At 34.2% G+C, this 15,014-nt stretch overlaps 1 protein-coding gene across 1 annotated transcript; it reads right to left on the bottom strand.

Moving 5' to 3' along the window:
• Positions 1-823: 823 nt before the first annotated feature.
• Positions 824-7,805, bottom strand: LOC25496067 (RNA-binding protein 1). The gene is made up of 6 exons (NM_001401707.1): positions 7,548-7,805; positions 2,717-2,847; positions 2,318-2,612; positions 2,139-2,200; positions 1,977-2,055; positions 824-1,260 (listed from the first exon to the last, which is right to left on the bottom strand). The coding sequence occupies exons 1-6, from the start codon at positions 7,624-7,626 to the stop codon at positions 1,121-1,123; spliced, it is 786 nt and encodes a 261-aa protein (NP_001388636.1). The 5' UTR covers positions 7,627-7,805; the 3' UTR covers positions 824-1,120.
• Positions 7,806-15,014: the final 7,209 nt, after the last annotated feature.

Raw genomic sequence — 15,014 nt, 5'->3', positions numbered from 1 at the left:
AACTAAGTTTACGTAGCATGCGTAATCTAAGGAATGTAGCATAAACTCAGTTTACATACTCTATGCAAAATCAATTAACATATATCTTTAAAATTTGAATTTTGAGACATACATAAACTTAGATTACAGATATTTTTGGGGTGTATTGTAAAAAAAAATCATGTAATCCTTCATTTTTGTGCAATGAAGTTTCAGAAAGGGCTGCAAGAAAAATATAAAAAAACTAGCAAAACATAAACTTAGAGTTCCACACACACATATTGACAACAAAGAGTTTAAGAAATCGACAAGAAATATTATTTATTGACTTGTTGGAAAAATGAAAACACTAAGTGAAAGTTGGAAAATTTTCAAAAAGCTTGATGAATCTTTTTTTTCCTTTCATTTTTTTACTAAAAATATGATTTTATGAAAAATAACAAGCAAGCATGTCCTTAGCTTTCAGTGTAACAAAATGAGTTTCTTCTTGTAATCAGAGTATGGATCAAGAACAAATTCATATTTCTTCTATGCAATTAACCACTAAACTCAACATGAATCGAGAACATCTTGCACAATCATCCTTTATCAACAACATCTCAGATTCTCGGTGGAAATTTTTTTTTTTATAAGCCAAGAGAAAGGACAGGCATCGAGGAGAAACGTCGACATCACAACTAGGTTGGCACCCCGAAGCAATCCCTATCCTGATTCTCAGGGGACAATGGTTCCCTATAAACTAGGTCCTTCAACCTACAACATTATCTCTGTAGCACATACCAAGTAAATAGATAATATTGGAAGAAAAAAAAAACCAAAAAAATATCATAACTGAACAATACAATTGGTCAGCACAAAGTAAACTCTAACATAAATTAAACTTCAGGATCATACTCAATTTAGCAAATAATAATAATACACAACCAAAAATCTCCATTTTGCTAGTTTTGCTAAAACGAAATTGCTATTTGATCTCTGCCTGGTAATAATTTGTGCATCTCAAGGGCTCTAAACAAGGAATGTAGCCATAAGTAAAATAAAATTAAGCGTTTGTGTAGTAAAATGACCAGCGAACATTCAAGCCCATAAAACGGACCATCCACGTTTCCTATGAGCGTAAATCCTAACTGGGCTATGTGAGTCACCTCCTACCACGAGATCCATGTCCACCTCTGGGAGGTCCACTACTTCTTGGACCACCTCCACTTCTTGGACCTGGATATCGAGAAAACTGAAGCCGCAAATGACTAGACTCGGGATTGATTTCATCGACTTTATAGCCTGTGTACAAACCACAAAGTTAGCATAAGACGAGTAAGTATCTCAAAATGTCACTAAGCATCGAGCTCATAAATAAGTTTTATGAATGAATATGAAAATAATGGATATGGTTGTTAGCTTTGCCAACCATGGGAGCACAGTACAGGGCAATAAGCATATCATGTCTGGAACGATGAGGTTCCCATTGTAGATTAAACAGTAAAAGTGAATCATCTTTCGTTTTCTGAACCTGAATTTCCATTAATCACTAAATAACAAATTTGTTTGCACCAATATGGACGATCTGTTTTGTTATAAAATGGGAACTTAAATTCACAGAATATAAGGGGGTAAAAACAAGGATGTAACTATATGGTTGTAAAATGGAAAATCGATATTTCAAGATATCAATGATAGTAATGACAAAAATATTTTGTTGAAATTATTGGTACGGAAAGAGAAAATGGAAAGAAAATCTGCATAATAATAATAATAGAATAATACATATATGACATGTAACGATGTGATGCGACTCAAAATATCGCTTCTGACCCATACTCAAAATCTGCATAATAATAATAGAATAATACATATATGACATGTATTTCCTTTGAATCGTAACAGATTTCTATTGAACAACAACTAATTACCTTTAGACGCAGATTACTGTCATTTTCATGCTATTTGAATCATAAACTGACTTGCTATCTATAAGCAGGTAGTTATAGAAATAATACCTTGCAAGGCACTCAAAGCAGTGGCTGCACAAGCTGGATTTGCAAAGTCCACAAAACAAAGGATCAGAGGATCTCCACGCTGCAATAAAAAGGCTTTTTAGCATAAAGGGGACATTTTAGCTTTCAACATAAGAAGACAACTTTAACAAACGATAGACTTACATGTTTAGCTTCTTTGCTAACAAGTCTCACTTCTCTATATCCAACAAACGGACGGAAAATGTCTAAAGACGACGTTAAGGAATATGTATAACAGAATTAAAATAAACAAAGCTCAAGACACATGGATGAAAGAGAAAATGAAAAAATTCCAAAGCATTGCATCATAACAAAAAGGATACGAGCCACTTCTCTTCTTGTACAATCAGAAGGCAGACCTTCAATATATAGAGTTGGTGAAGCATCTGGGGGTAGAAGTGCTGGCTCAGGTCCATGCCTGGAAACTGGATCCATCGGTGGTTGAAAACCATAATTCATACCCCGTCCATTTGGTGCAAGATCAGGACCACCACCCCCATGACGCCCTATCATGGCAGAAGGATCGCTTAGTGAATGGTTCGGTAATCCACCAATACCTCTTTGCAATCCAAGAGCACCAACTGTACTGGCTTCCCCAGAAGTAAATGAAGGAACTTGCTATAAAACCAAACAAGATGGATGCTTTCAGCTAACAAGCAGTGAAAATACCCAAAAAAATAATAGTAATATAATTACGCAAGCATAAAAGGATGAAGTGTTACCCCCTGAAGGTAGCGATCATACGCAGATCCAATTGTTTTTGAGTCCTTGACCATTGGGTGACCAGAACGGTCCTCTTCACGAGAAAGATAATGCATCTCATTGCCTGAAGGAAGACCAGAAGCTGGCATTTCTGTAATAAAATTGTAAATAATGACCATTAGCATCTCTGGCAAAGAGCACTGAAGCTGGATAACAATAGACAAAAAAAATATATGCATATCTTTTTTTTATCAAAAGTGCAGAACACAGAACTAGAACTCACATTCGTGCCATATCTTATACAGTGTATATCATTCATATCCATAGACTGATAAACATCAAATATAAAGTTCAAGTGAGAATGTAGGTATGTAACTGTGGTTATTTTATGATACACAATTTAGTTATTTTATATTAATAGTGATTATTGTGACAATTAACCAATAGATCAGTTAATTAACAGAGAAGCATAGGATCAAAGGGTTGGTGTATTTCAACAAAGCCCATCAAGTAAGTTTCAAAAGCACCCAACCCAATTTGGTTGACATGTTTTGGGGGAAAAAAATACATTCAAAAAGATGAAGCAGCATCCGGAGAGTATCATGCCAGACACATAAAAAAGCCTCCTGAAGAGGTGAAGCAGTGACCAGCAAAGAACAAGGATAGAGAGAATCAAAATACTCTCAGCATAGGAGGCAGAGAGAACCCATGCTATTGTTATATATGCTCATAGGGTTGTTGCAGCAGAGAAATCAGTAGATCACAGAACAGTGGCACCTGGCCGAGCGACAGAAAGAATAGGTCTAAATCATACATTCGAACTCAAATAGTTGCAGCAGTCGGATCATAAGACGGGTGCAGCAGTCGAAATTGAACTCGGATAACCGATTAAAGTCGAACTCAGGTACACGTAACCCTGACCATGGTTGTCAAACTCGAGATCCCACTTAAGATCATTTGGGCATAGGCAAATAGTAAATTGTGATTGTAGCATGGATTGGAAGATCACACCAGACAATTATATTTGATTATTTATATATCATAATTACATGTCATAATTAAGGCGATTGGGAATTTTTAAGAAAGAATTAAAATATAATTCTTACTATAAAAAAGAATAAAAGTATGAAAAAGAACAAGAGTATTTAAAAAAATGAAAAAGAAAGCGACGTGAAGGCTGCGATGCAACTTATTTTAGGGTTTTTACCATTTGGGACTTAGTCTCCGGATCGGGTCACATGACATATAACCCTTTTAGTGAACCAGGTTACTGTGCCTACCACTCATTTTAAGGGTTTTGGCTAATGAGCCTTAGTTTTCCGGGTCGGGTCAAGTGGTAAAACCCTCGTTCTATAGGGTTTTCAAAGATTTTCAACCATGGCTGCCAGCACCATGAGTAAAAAAACCTTCACGACTTGTGCGGAGAAGAGCGTCGTTTCTACAATCTTGTGATCTTGAACGTCGCACAACCCCGCCGACCCATCTAGAGATCTTTTCACCGCTTCTCCAGAGTTGAGGGTGAATAACACGTGAGATTGATATCTTTTCTTGTGATCGAGATAAAGAAAGATTTAACCAAAAAGACAAACATAAAGCAAGAATCATAAATCAACGTGATCGAGATAAAGCAAGACTTCATCAAAAAGCAAACATAAAGCAAAAATCTTAAATCAAAACAAGAAGAAAGTGACGCATAGACTTATTTGGCCATTTCCATTTATTTGCATTAAACACACAACCACAACAACAACAAAAAAAAAAAAAAAAAAATGAGAGAACAAGATGACGTATTGAACAAATCAATAAATATTTAAGCATGAAATAAATTGATCCAGAAGAAAAGGGGAAACTAACTGTGTGCAGAAAGCGGTCGTTTCGGAAGGCTGGAGAGAGGGGGAAGTGTTCCGGAAAGCGGTCGTTTCTGAAGGAAGGAGAGAGGGGGAAGTGTTCTGGAAAGCGGTCGTTTCGGAACTCTGGAGAGAGGGCGAAGTGTTCGCTTCCGATTCCAGGATCTGTCTGCCATGGTAAGGTGAAAGGCGAACGAGAAACCCTAATTAAAGGAGATAGAATCGAAAAACAGAAGAAACCCTAGCTGGGAGGTGGTGACTGATTGCTGGTTGGTTGTTTTAAAAAAAATAAACAAATAATTTTATACCTATTAATTGAAAAATAATATAGCATAATATATCTCCTTTTAATGTTGTTGTTGTTGTTATTGTTGTTGTTGTGGTTGTTATTATTATTATTATTATTATTATTAAAAAATAAAGGGGGAAGCAAAGTTGTTGGAAATTCCGCCTTTATTCTGGTCCGCCCCTAGTCACCTAAATTGCGGCCTTTGGTTTGCCTTCATTGCAGCCTCCAATACCTTCATTGTGTTGGCTTTGACGGGGTGGACTTAGTCCCACATCGGATAGATAGCACTCTTGAGAAGAGTTTATAAAGAGGAGACACTCCTAACCTTACAAACCGGTTTTGTAAGGATGAGTTAGGCCCCAAATTTCAACAGTTATTGTATGTAAAACCAAAAAGAACATATATATCAAATGTAATTTCTAGGTGGTTGAAATGGAGAGGAGCCTCGAGTGTTTTAAGTGATACGAAAGTACCACTAAGTTGAAAGGGAAATTTTATCGAACAGAGGTAAGACCAGTGATGATGTATGGAACGAAGTGTTGGGCAGCGAAGAACTAACACGAGAATAAACTAAGCATAGCAGAGATGAGAATGTTGTGTTGGATGTGTGGCAAGACAAGATGATATAGAATTAGAAATGACAATATTAGAGAGAGAATTGAGGTACGACCTATAGTAGAAAAGATGGTGGAAAATAGGCTTACGGGGTTTCGGCACGTAGAGAAAAGAACTATAAATTCCGTAATAAGGAGAGCAAATCAGGTATAGGATAGTCAGATCACTAGAGGCATAGGAAGACCTACAAAAACTATAATATAAAATATTAGGAAAGTTTAGAAATTAATGAGTTGGATCGAAATGTGATTCATAATAGAACATTATGGCATAATCTGATCCATGTAGCCGACCCCACTTAGTGAGAAAAGGCTTGGTTGTTGTTGTTTGTTGTTGTATTGTCTCGAATAGAGGAAAAAGCAAAGTGGAAAATGAAAAACCAAAAAAACAAAGTGAAACAGCAACGTATCATAATGTCCCTTTTTAGGGTTTCTTAATGCCAAGCTGCCGCTTTCAAGGAAGCAGGTCACAGGCTGGACCCGGAAACAATTATTGTGATGGACAGAATCGAGCCATGGCGGGTATCAAACCTTCATGAACGGCGCAAGAGAAGGGTGTCGTGCCTACAATTTCACATGTTTGCTTGTCGCGCCACCTCAACCAACAATCTGTCACACACAGTATGGCTCTCAGCCATAATTTGCTTGTCACGCACATGACAATTTCACAGGTTTTATTGTCATATTGGATTATGGTGGATCCCGTCATATAGGAAAAAATTAGGCATGGTGGAGAGCCCAAAAACCGGCACGGATTTCCGCCATGGCCGATATTCGATAAAATTGGTCACGCAATCCCAACAACCATGCTTGTGATCACGGTCTTTTGCAATGTGAAAGATTGTAAGAATTTAAGATCATACATCGATCACGATTTTAGCTACCATGATTATTAGGATAATAAGATCTAACACCAAAACACTAAACCCTAGCATTAAAAGTTGAAGTAATCAGCTTCCTTAATTTAGGCTTATAAAACAGTTGGAAACATTGCTTCTCTCAAACAAAATCACCAAATGATAATTCCAAAATCATTGCAGCACAAATGTCAAACATATGTATAAACAATCAAAACTATGGTGTTAGTGACAGCTAAATCTATCCACAAAATGAGGATTAGCAATCTCCTAAGAACATTTTAGGGTAAAAAAGCTTAGTATAACATTTCATATCCACTCAGCATTTCATTTTCTCTAAACCCTTCAATCCAAACATTCCCTAATGCAAAATTAAGCATCTTAGATCTTATTATCCCAAATCAAGCCAAAAAAGGGAATCACCAATCTCCTAAGAACATCTTAGGGTAACATTTCATTCCACTCAACATACCACTTCCTCTAAACCCATCAATCCATACAGACCCTAAAGCAAAATTTAATCAAAAAACAAACAAAAAGAAGAATCATGTACCACAGTTAGGATAATAAGATCTAACGCCACAACATTAAACCCTAGTGTTCAACGGTAAAGTAATCAATTTCCTCAATTTTAAAAATGGAATTGGCGTTAGTGACAGCTAAATATATCCAAAATAAAATTATTAACACCTTTAAAGGTAATATGGAAAATGCTAATGAGTGCCCCGGGGCACTCTTTAAACACCTTTAAAGGTAAGTTTCTATGAAAATTTGTGTATTAAATGCATTGAAAATTGAATTATTTGACGTTTTTAAAGAATATTTTCATAATATAGAATGCTTCAAGAGTGCCCCAGAGCCTTATAATACTTCATCTCCACTAAACCAATGAATCCAAACATGCCTTAAACCCAAATTTCAAACAAAAAATCTTCATTCAAAACAACAACAGCAGATTGAGGCATCAAATTATTTCGGCACATTAATTTGCATCATCATCAACAACATAATAATTCACTTCCATTAAACCCACTAATCCAAACATACCCTAAACCAAAATTCAGTAAAAAAAAAACAAACAAAAAGCAAGACTCTTGAAGCATCGAATTATTCACACACCTCCATGAATTTGCATCAAAAATAGCAACAATAATCATGATGAAAGAGAAAGATAATAAATTGCACGAAACAAACAACAATTAAGCATGAAATTGATTGATTGGGAAGAAAAGGGGGAAACGAACCGTAGTCAGGGCGGGGACGTTTGTGCAGGCCGGAATGGGGGAGAAGAGACTGCTGGCGGTTCCAGTAGCCATCTGCCATGGCGAGTAGAAACCCTAATTTGAAAATTTGGGAAATCGGAGAAACCCTAATTTGATGTTGGTGGTGGTGACGACTGATGGTGGTTTGCTGTTGTGCCACTGATGCTTACTTCACTCGAGGACTTGCTGCTAACACCACCTCAATTGGATCTCTTGATCAGAGGATTTACGTCGGTATATTTATCTTACAATCAAACTTCGGATTAATATAGTTACTTGCCAATTGATGGGATAAAAAAAGTTATCTTTAGTTTTAGTCACTTAATTTTTTTTGTTTGGAGTAAACCTTCTTTTATAGAGCGTTTTAGATAGGTCGATGATTTTATGAATATTTTAAAAAGATTTTTAATTTTGTCAAATTATACTTTAAATAGGTCGATGTTGTTATAAATACTTCAAAAAGGTTATTAATTTCGTCAAATTATATTTTAAATAGATCGATAACGTTATGAATATTTCAAAAAAAGTTTTTAATTTCTTCAAGCTATACGTATATTATTTGAACATTTTAACCATTTGAAAGATATGTTGATCTTCCCTCAAAAAAAAAAGATATGTTGGTCTTTGATGAATGGCTAAAGTGTATAAAGTTGGTAACTTAAATAATGTTTGTAAGCTAAGTGACTAAAGTGCAAGGGAAAAAAATTAAGAGTCCAAATAAAATAAAAACATTTAAGAAATTAGAGAAAAATCTAAAAGGCTCTGTTTGATAAAAATAAGCTATAAGCTAGTTGATAGCTGATAAGTAAGCTGATAGCTGATGATTGATAGCTGATAGTTTATAGCTGAAAAACTTGTTTATTAAAAATAATGTGTTTGGTAAAATTAGTTGTTGAAGTGGCTGATAAGTATAAAATGACATAAAAGAACATGTTTTTTTTTTTTTAATATACATATAGACACACACATTTTTTTTTGTAATGTATTTATTTTTTAATATTTTTAATTATAGTTAAATATGTTTTTGGTCCCTATAAATATTCAAACTTTTGGTCTTAGTCTCCATAAAAAAATTCTTCGACCTTTAACCCTAAAAAAATATTCACCGACCATTTTAATCTCTGCTTTATGAATCCTAAAAATAAGAGAAAGGTGGAAACAAAATGTGAGCTAGAATATATAAAATTTTACAACGTACAATAGATTAGTTATTTTTTCCTTTAAAAAAAAATAGGCTAGTTATTTTTTTTGTGGTGTACGGCAGGTTAGTTATAGCAAAATATAAAGCATTTCCTTAAAAAAAAAAAAAATATATATATATATATATATAGTACTCCTTAAAAAAAAACAACGTGGCATTTTTTTTAAGGGACAAAATGGGGCAGTTATAAAGATGAATATGGATAGTTGTTTAATTAAAAAATAATTAATTTAAATTAATAGGGTTAAAGTTGGAAGAAAATATAAAAAGCTACCAGCTATAAGCTAAAAAGCTACTTGAAATAGCTTTTCAAAAAACGCTATAAGCTCATGAAAAAAGTTTGTTACCAAACACGCCACGTTTTCATCTAACAAATTTATAAGCTAATCCAACAAGCTATAAGCTAACTTTTTTGTGTTACCAAACACAGCCTTAATTTAAGAAAAATATTTAAGTTATATTTTTCGTGAAGGCAGTGATGATTGTGCTGATAAACCTGTGAATCATGGACACTCGATTCAATGTGTTGGTGGTCAGTTTCTTGAGCCTTTCTCTATATACCATTTTGGTTGGCCTATCTATCGATTTCCCCGATTTTTTTTTCTTTTTGCTTTGAGGGTCAGGTCCCTCTCCTGTGTACACACTTTTCCTCTTTTTAATATTTTATGAAGTCGGCAACAGAGAACATGGATTTTCAGAGGTGCCAACCTAGTTGGAATGTTTGAAAGATTCTAAGAAGCATATCCCCCTTGATTCAACCAAAATAAAAATATAATTTAACTTTCACTAGTTTTATCTACAAAAATGCATTTTAAATTAACTTCATGAAATTGTAAGCACTAGCAGAAAGACGGTTATTGTATTGTGTCAATATTAAATTTATGTGATGACACTGTTTATTGATGCAGGGTGACATTATTTATTGATGCGGTATCTAACTCTACTCTCATGGTCAACATGGCTTTTCTTTAAAATTAAAAATTAAAAACATCAAAAAGTTGAAAACTTGAATTACAACTCTCTCTTTCTCTCTCATTTATTGGATAATTTTGAGTCTAATGTCAATAATTATGTCACATCACCATGAGGTTTAGAGAAAATTGGGAGGGGATTATTAAATTAAAAAGAGAGAAAATATAAATTAACGTAGTGAAAAACAAAAGAAAGAGGACCTGTAACCAAAAAAAAAAAAAAAAAAAGAGGACTTGATTTGGATTTTCTACTAATTAAGGGAAAAAAAGACAAGCATAGAAAATTTATACTAGTTCAAAGTTAATCTGATAACTAATTCAATCCTTTTAATCCGAAGAATTTCTACTAAATGGTCTCAATGACCAACAACTGTCAAGGTACACTCAAACCTTTAAAAATCACGTCATTATTAGGGGAAGTTATTTTTCTTTTTTTTTAATTGCAAAATATATTATAAATAGGGGATTAGATCCCAAGTATTACACCGAAAAGAAAATAAAAATACACCAAAAAATTAACAACAATCAATTTTTCAACACCACCAACGGAGATAAAAAAAGCAGTCGATGATGATAAGTTGCATCAAACGATCAGAATCGCCCACCACTCAACTTCCGATAAGTCAGAGGAGTCACCAAAAAAGTCTAAAAGAACTTGCATAAAAAAAGTAGTCCCCGATCTCGAATCAAAAGTGATCGGACCATCAGACTCTGACACAAATTAATAAGGCACCCATCAACTCACGACCCACCAGAGAAGACACCTAAACTTGTCCAAACTCGGCCCACCATTATCCCGATGCCAAATTCGAAGACGGAGAAAAGGTGGAACAGTGGCGCAAATCAAACCAGCTCGAACAAAAACAAATCAAAACAAGCCACAAGCTCAACCACCACAAGCACTGCCCCGAACACCTTACCAGCGCCACCCTCAGGACCACTGTACCAACTGTACTAGCTAAAAGTACAATAATCGTATTAGGGTTTGTATTGTATTGCTCATGCTTGAGAAGGCTCTCAAGGGTTGTATTTATAGCCATATATGGGCCTGATTTATGGTTACTTGGTCAGCAGGTAATGAGGTTATTTAGGTAATTAGGCGGCTTCTAGAAGCAGCCTAAGGCGCCGTCCTGAAGGGAACGCGTTTTGGGCCTAAAAGCTCATCTGAAGAGCGTTTTAGGCTTTAATAAGGGCGTTGAGGCCTTAAAGAGGGCCTAAGAGTGCTTCTGAGGGTCTCTTAGGCTTTTAGGAATATTATGACGGTCCACCGTCTTTCTACATGGAAGAGAAAAATCTTAAATCATCCAGAGACTGGATCCACCACAACTGCACGGCCCTTTACAGACCTAAAGGACACCGTCGACCAAAGACCGACGACAAAGGGGATAAGATTTATAAAAGTTTGTGAAATACAAGTGTTTATCTCTCTATAAGATAATATAAAACTGAAGTTCAAAATTCAAGTAAGTAACTTTCAAAAGAAAGAGCATAGAAGTTAAAACACGTTCCTTGGCTCTTCGAACATATTCTCAAAACTTGATAGGTTGCACAATGCATTTTGTTATTTGAGAATTTTAGCAAGCCTTGTAAGAACTTTTGAAGTGAGCAACATTTCTTTAGTGATGCAAGTCTTCTAGTCATAGTCTTGAGAAATATTCCTTTAGGGCACAAATATGACTATTGTTGGTACATTGCATGCATATGCATATGGTTTTGCCAATTATTGTATGATTCACATGAGTCCTTGTGTGATTTACAGAGTGTGTTCCTAATATGCCAAAATGTCCTCGTACTATTTTACCATTAATAATTAATATCTCTAAACTAGAGGCATTGAGTGTACGACGGTCCAAATGTATATTGTTAGTATGGTCATTATAATATGCTCGTTTTTACAAGAATGAGATTAATTAGAAACATAACAATCTGGTCTCGTGAGCATAGCTCAGTTGGTAGGACAATGCATTATTATATGCAGGGGTCGGAATTCGAACCCCGGACACGCCACTTATTCACCTTATAAGGTGAATTCTAGCCACTAGACTACCTGACTAAAAAAAAAACATAACAATCCGATGGTCTGCCTTAGTGCCTTTGTTCCTTCAAAATGTTGATCTATACACTCAAACAAACACTTCCTTCAAAACGGTCTGCCTTTTCTTCAAATGTATATTTGTTTTCTCACCTTCCCAAACTTCTCGCTTGTTCGATTTCTGATTCTAGAATCTAAACAATGGAGGGTTTATAAAGAGTTTTCTTTTAATGTTTTTACGTACCACTCAGATTATATAATCTAAAATGTCATAGGACGCGCTAGAAACAAGTATGGTGAAATTAGTAGGGGTGGGCAAAAAAGTTGAACTGAACTAAGAAAGAAACCGAACCATTACTAACAATTCTGAAACTGAACTAAACAATTCGGTTCGGTTCAGTTCAATTTTGTTCGAAACAGTTTGGTTCGGTTCAAAACAGTTCGGTTTTGTTTTAAAAGTTCTAAAATTTAATTTTGTTTGTTTTTATATATATTTTTTCAATGGTGCCAATAATTACAATTCGGTTCAGTTTAAAACAGTTCAGTTCGATTCAAAATGTAAACAATTTGATTTGGTTTAGTTATTTTGAATTTCGCAAACAGTTCAGTTTAGTTCGGTTAAGTTTTCATCCCGAACCAAACCATACCCACCCCTACAAATTAGAAACTCTCTTATTCATTCTGTGGTTCTAGACATGTAGTTTTTGGTCTTTATGAATTTTTAAATTTAATTCCTACAAAAACTATATTCAATTTTAGTTGTTATTTAGCTTTTATAGAGAATAAATGCAGAAGACTAAACAAATTTTATTTTATATTTTTATAAAAATTAATAAAACTAAGAATTAAAATTGAATTAATTTTTTTGTATGGATTAAATTAAAAATTCGTAATCTTACAAAGATCAAGAATTTTGGAGGTTTAATCATTCTTGAATTAATGGTGCAATGAAAGAAATTGCATAGAAGAAAGAAAGACCTAAGTTTCTTTTCTTTTTTTTTTTTTACAAAAGCCAAAGTACTTAATAAACTAACACTCTAGATAGTTACACTTCACGTGTTCTTACCACTTCAATGTTTGAACTTTGAGTTCAACTTTGTTTCCATTCTTCCATAAACTAGAACATAGATTTTTCCTACATTTACAACATAAAATCTAACCTATCCTCTCATGCATCAATCATATCTGTCTCAATGTCCATACACAACGTGGGGACCAAATTTACATGTCTCAAAGTGTTAGATATGATTTCACCAAAAATACAATAAAATAAAAATGTTAGATATGTAATTTCATGGGACCCTATCTACTATACCCAACTATTAATTATGTCATGAAAACCTTACGTTATATGGTCTATCCACTCACTCATGCAGTACACGCCTCATTCATCAATTCTCTGTTGTTATGTGTGGACCGAGTAGTAGGGTTGGATTCAAGCTTTCAATTTTAATGTATAAAGTAGTTTTAATATTAATATAATGGGAATGTTTCCCCCCATCTCCTTTCTCACCATTTATTTCAAAATATGCTCTTTCTTTTTAACACCTTAGGGTTTGTTTGGTTGTGCGTCAGAGATAATAGGTTTTGATAGAATTGATTTTGTGGAATTGATTTGGTTAAAAGTAATTATAATTGTAAGTTATTTGTATTTGAATATGTAAAAGTTAGTTGATCTGTAAATTTTTGTATGAAAATCAATTCTAAAATCAAAAGCTGCAAATTTCAGCTTCAAATAAAATCATTTCTGAAAGGTGAATCAACTCTGCATGACACTAATCAAACATGTTAGAATCAATTTTACACCTTCAAAATCAATTTTGATCCCTCTAAAAGGGGAACAACCAAACATACACTAAGTAAATATACAACATACAAAATGATTTAAACATATCATAGTGTCACAAAATATTATTTGTTAAAAAATACATATAAATATTAGATTTGGATTTGTAATCAAACATTGGATACATGACGGTACATCATCATAGACATGGAAGCTAGCATGAGATGAGGCTACATGTGCTAATTCATGAGCCACTTCATTAGCTTGCCTCATATTGAATTGAACATGAGAATTCTGAAAACTATCGATAAACAACTGCCTACAAGCAGACATAATCAACCAAATTCACTATAATCAACTATTTTTGACTTAAAATAATCTACGACTCCTTTAGAATTAAGAGCAAAAATCACATTATCATTGAAGCATAACCATCCATTGCAACCCCGTGTGAATCGTACAATCTAGATGTTAGGGCATGTTTTGATTATAAAAAATAATAACGAGTTTAAAAATTGGACAATCTCATTCAATCCAATCACTAATAACATGATGATTTGGAGAATCAAACATTAGACTCTAAGAGAAGTACATTTTAAGATCACGGTTAAAACCAACTAGGTTAGCCTAAATGAGTTATGAATTTATGAAAGTTAAATTAACTTAACTAATTAGAATTCATAATTTGTTCACAGACATCATTATTTTTATCATACTATGAGTACGAAATTTTCACTAAATCTTACGTTGTTTGTCAGTTAGACCAATCTTGATGTTTATAGATAGTAAATTGGATTATAGTTGAGCATAAAAAGAGCATTTTATCTAGAGTGCACAGAGCTTTTAATATAGTAATAAATTTCAATCTTGCAGTAAGACTTTGCACTATAGTTTTAGACTTTCTTTACTCATCCATTATTTTCCATGCTGGCCCACAAACTCACCTAACCAAACGACAACTTCCATTTTTTGCTCTCAAGATACTATTGCACAACAAATATTTTAAATAAGAAGGTACAATTTCTCTCCTTTTTCTTCATTTTCTAATTTCTAACTCATTAACTTGGCAATATCCTCTTGTCTGCTATGTGTATTCATCATCACTTTTATGACTATGAAGTTATTGGGAAAAATCCAAATTACACATCGGATAGATGAAACTCTTGATAACAGTGAGACACTCATCACCTTACAAGTCGGTTTTGTAAGGATAAGTTAGGCCCCAAATTTCAGCATGATATCAGAGCATGTCGAATTCAAGGGCCACCTACCTATTCACGCACAAGCCCAAAGAGTGTTGGGCGTGAAAGGATGTATTGGGAAAAACCTAAGTCCCACATCAGATAGATGAGACTATTGATAAGATTGAGACACTCCTCATCTTACAAGCTGATTTTGTAAGGATGAGTTAGGCCCCAAATTTCAACCGAAGACACTCTCTAATGCTTGAAAATTGATA

This window comes from Medicago truncatula, chromosome 6 (assembly GCF_003473485.1).
Source record: "Medicago truncatula cultivar Jemalong A17 chromosome 6, MtrunA17r5.0-ANR, whole genome shotgun sequence".
Taxonomy (NCBI): domain Eukaryota; kingdom Viridiplantae; phylum Streptophyta; class Magnoliopsida; order Fabales; family Fabaceae; genus Medicago; species Medicago truncatula.
Note: the sequence above shows the minus strand (reverse complement) of the source record. Positions and strands in the feature narration are given on the sequence as shown.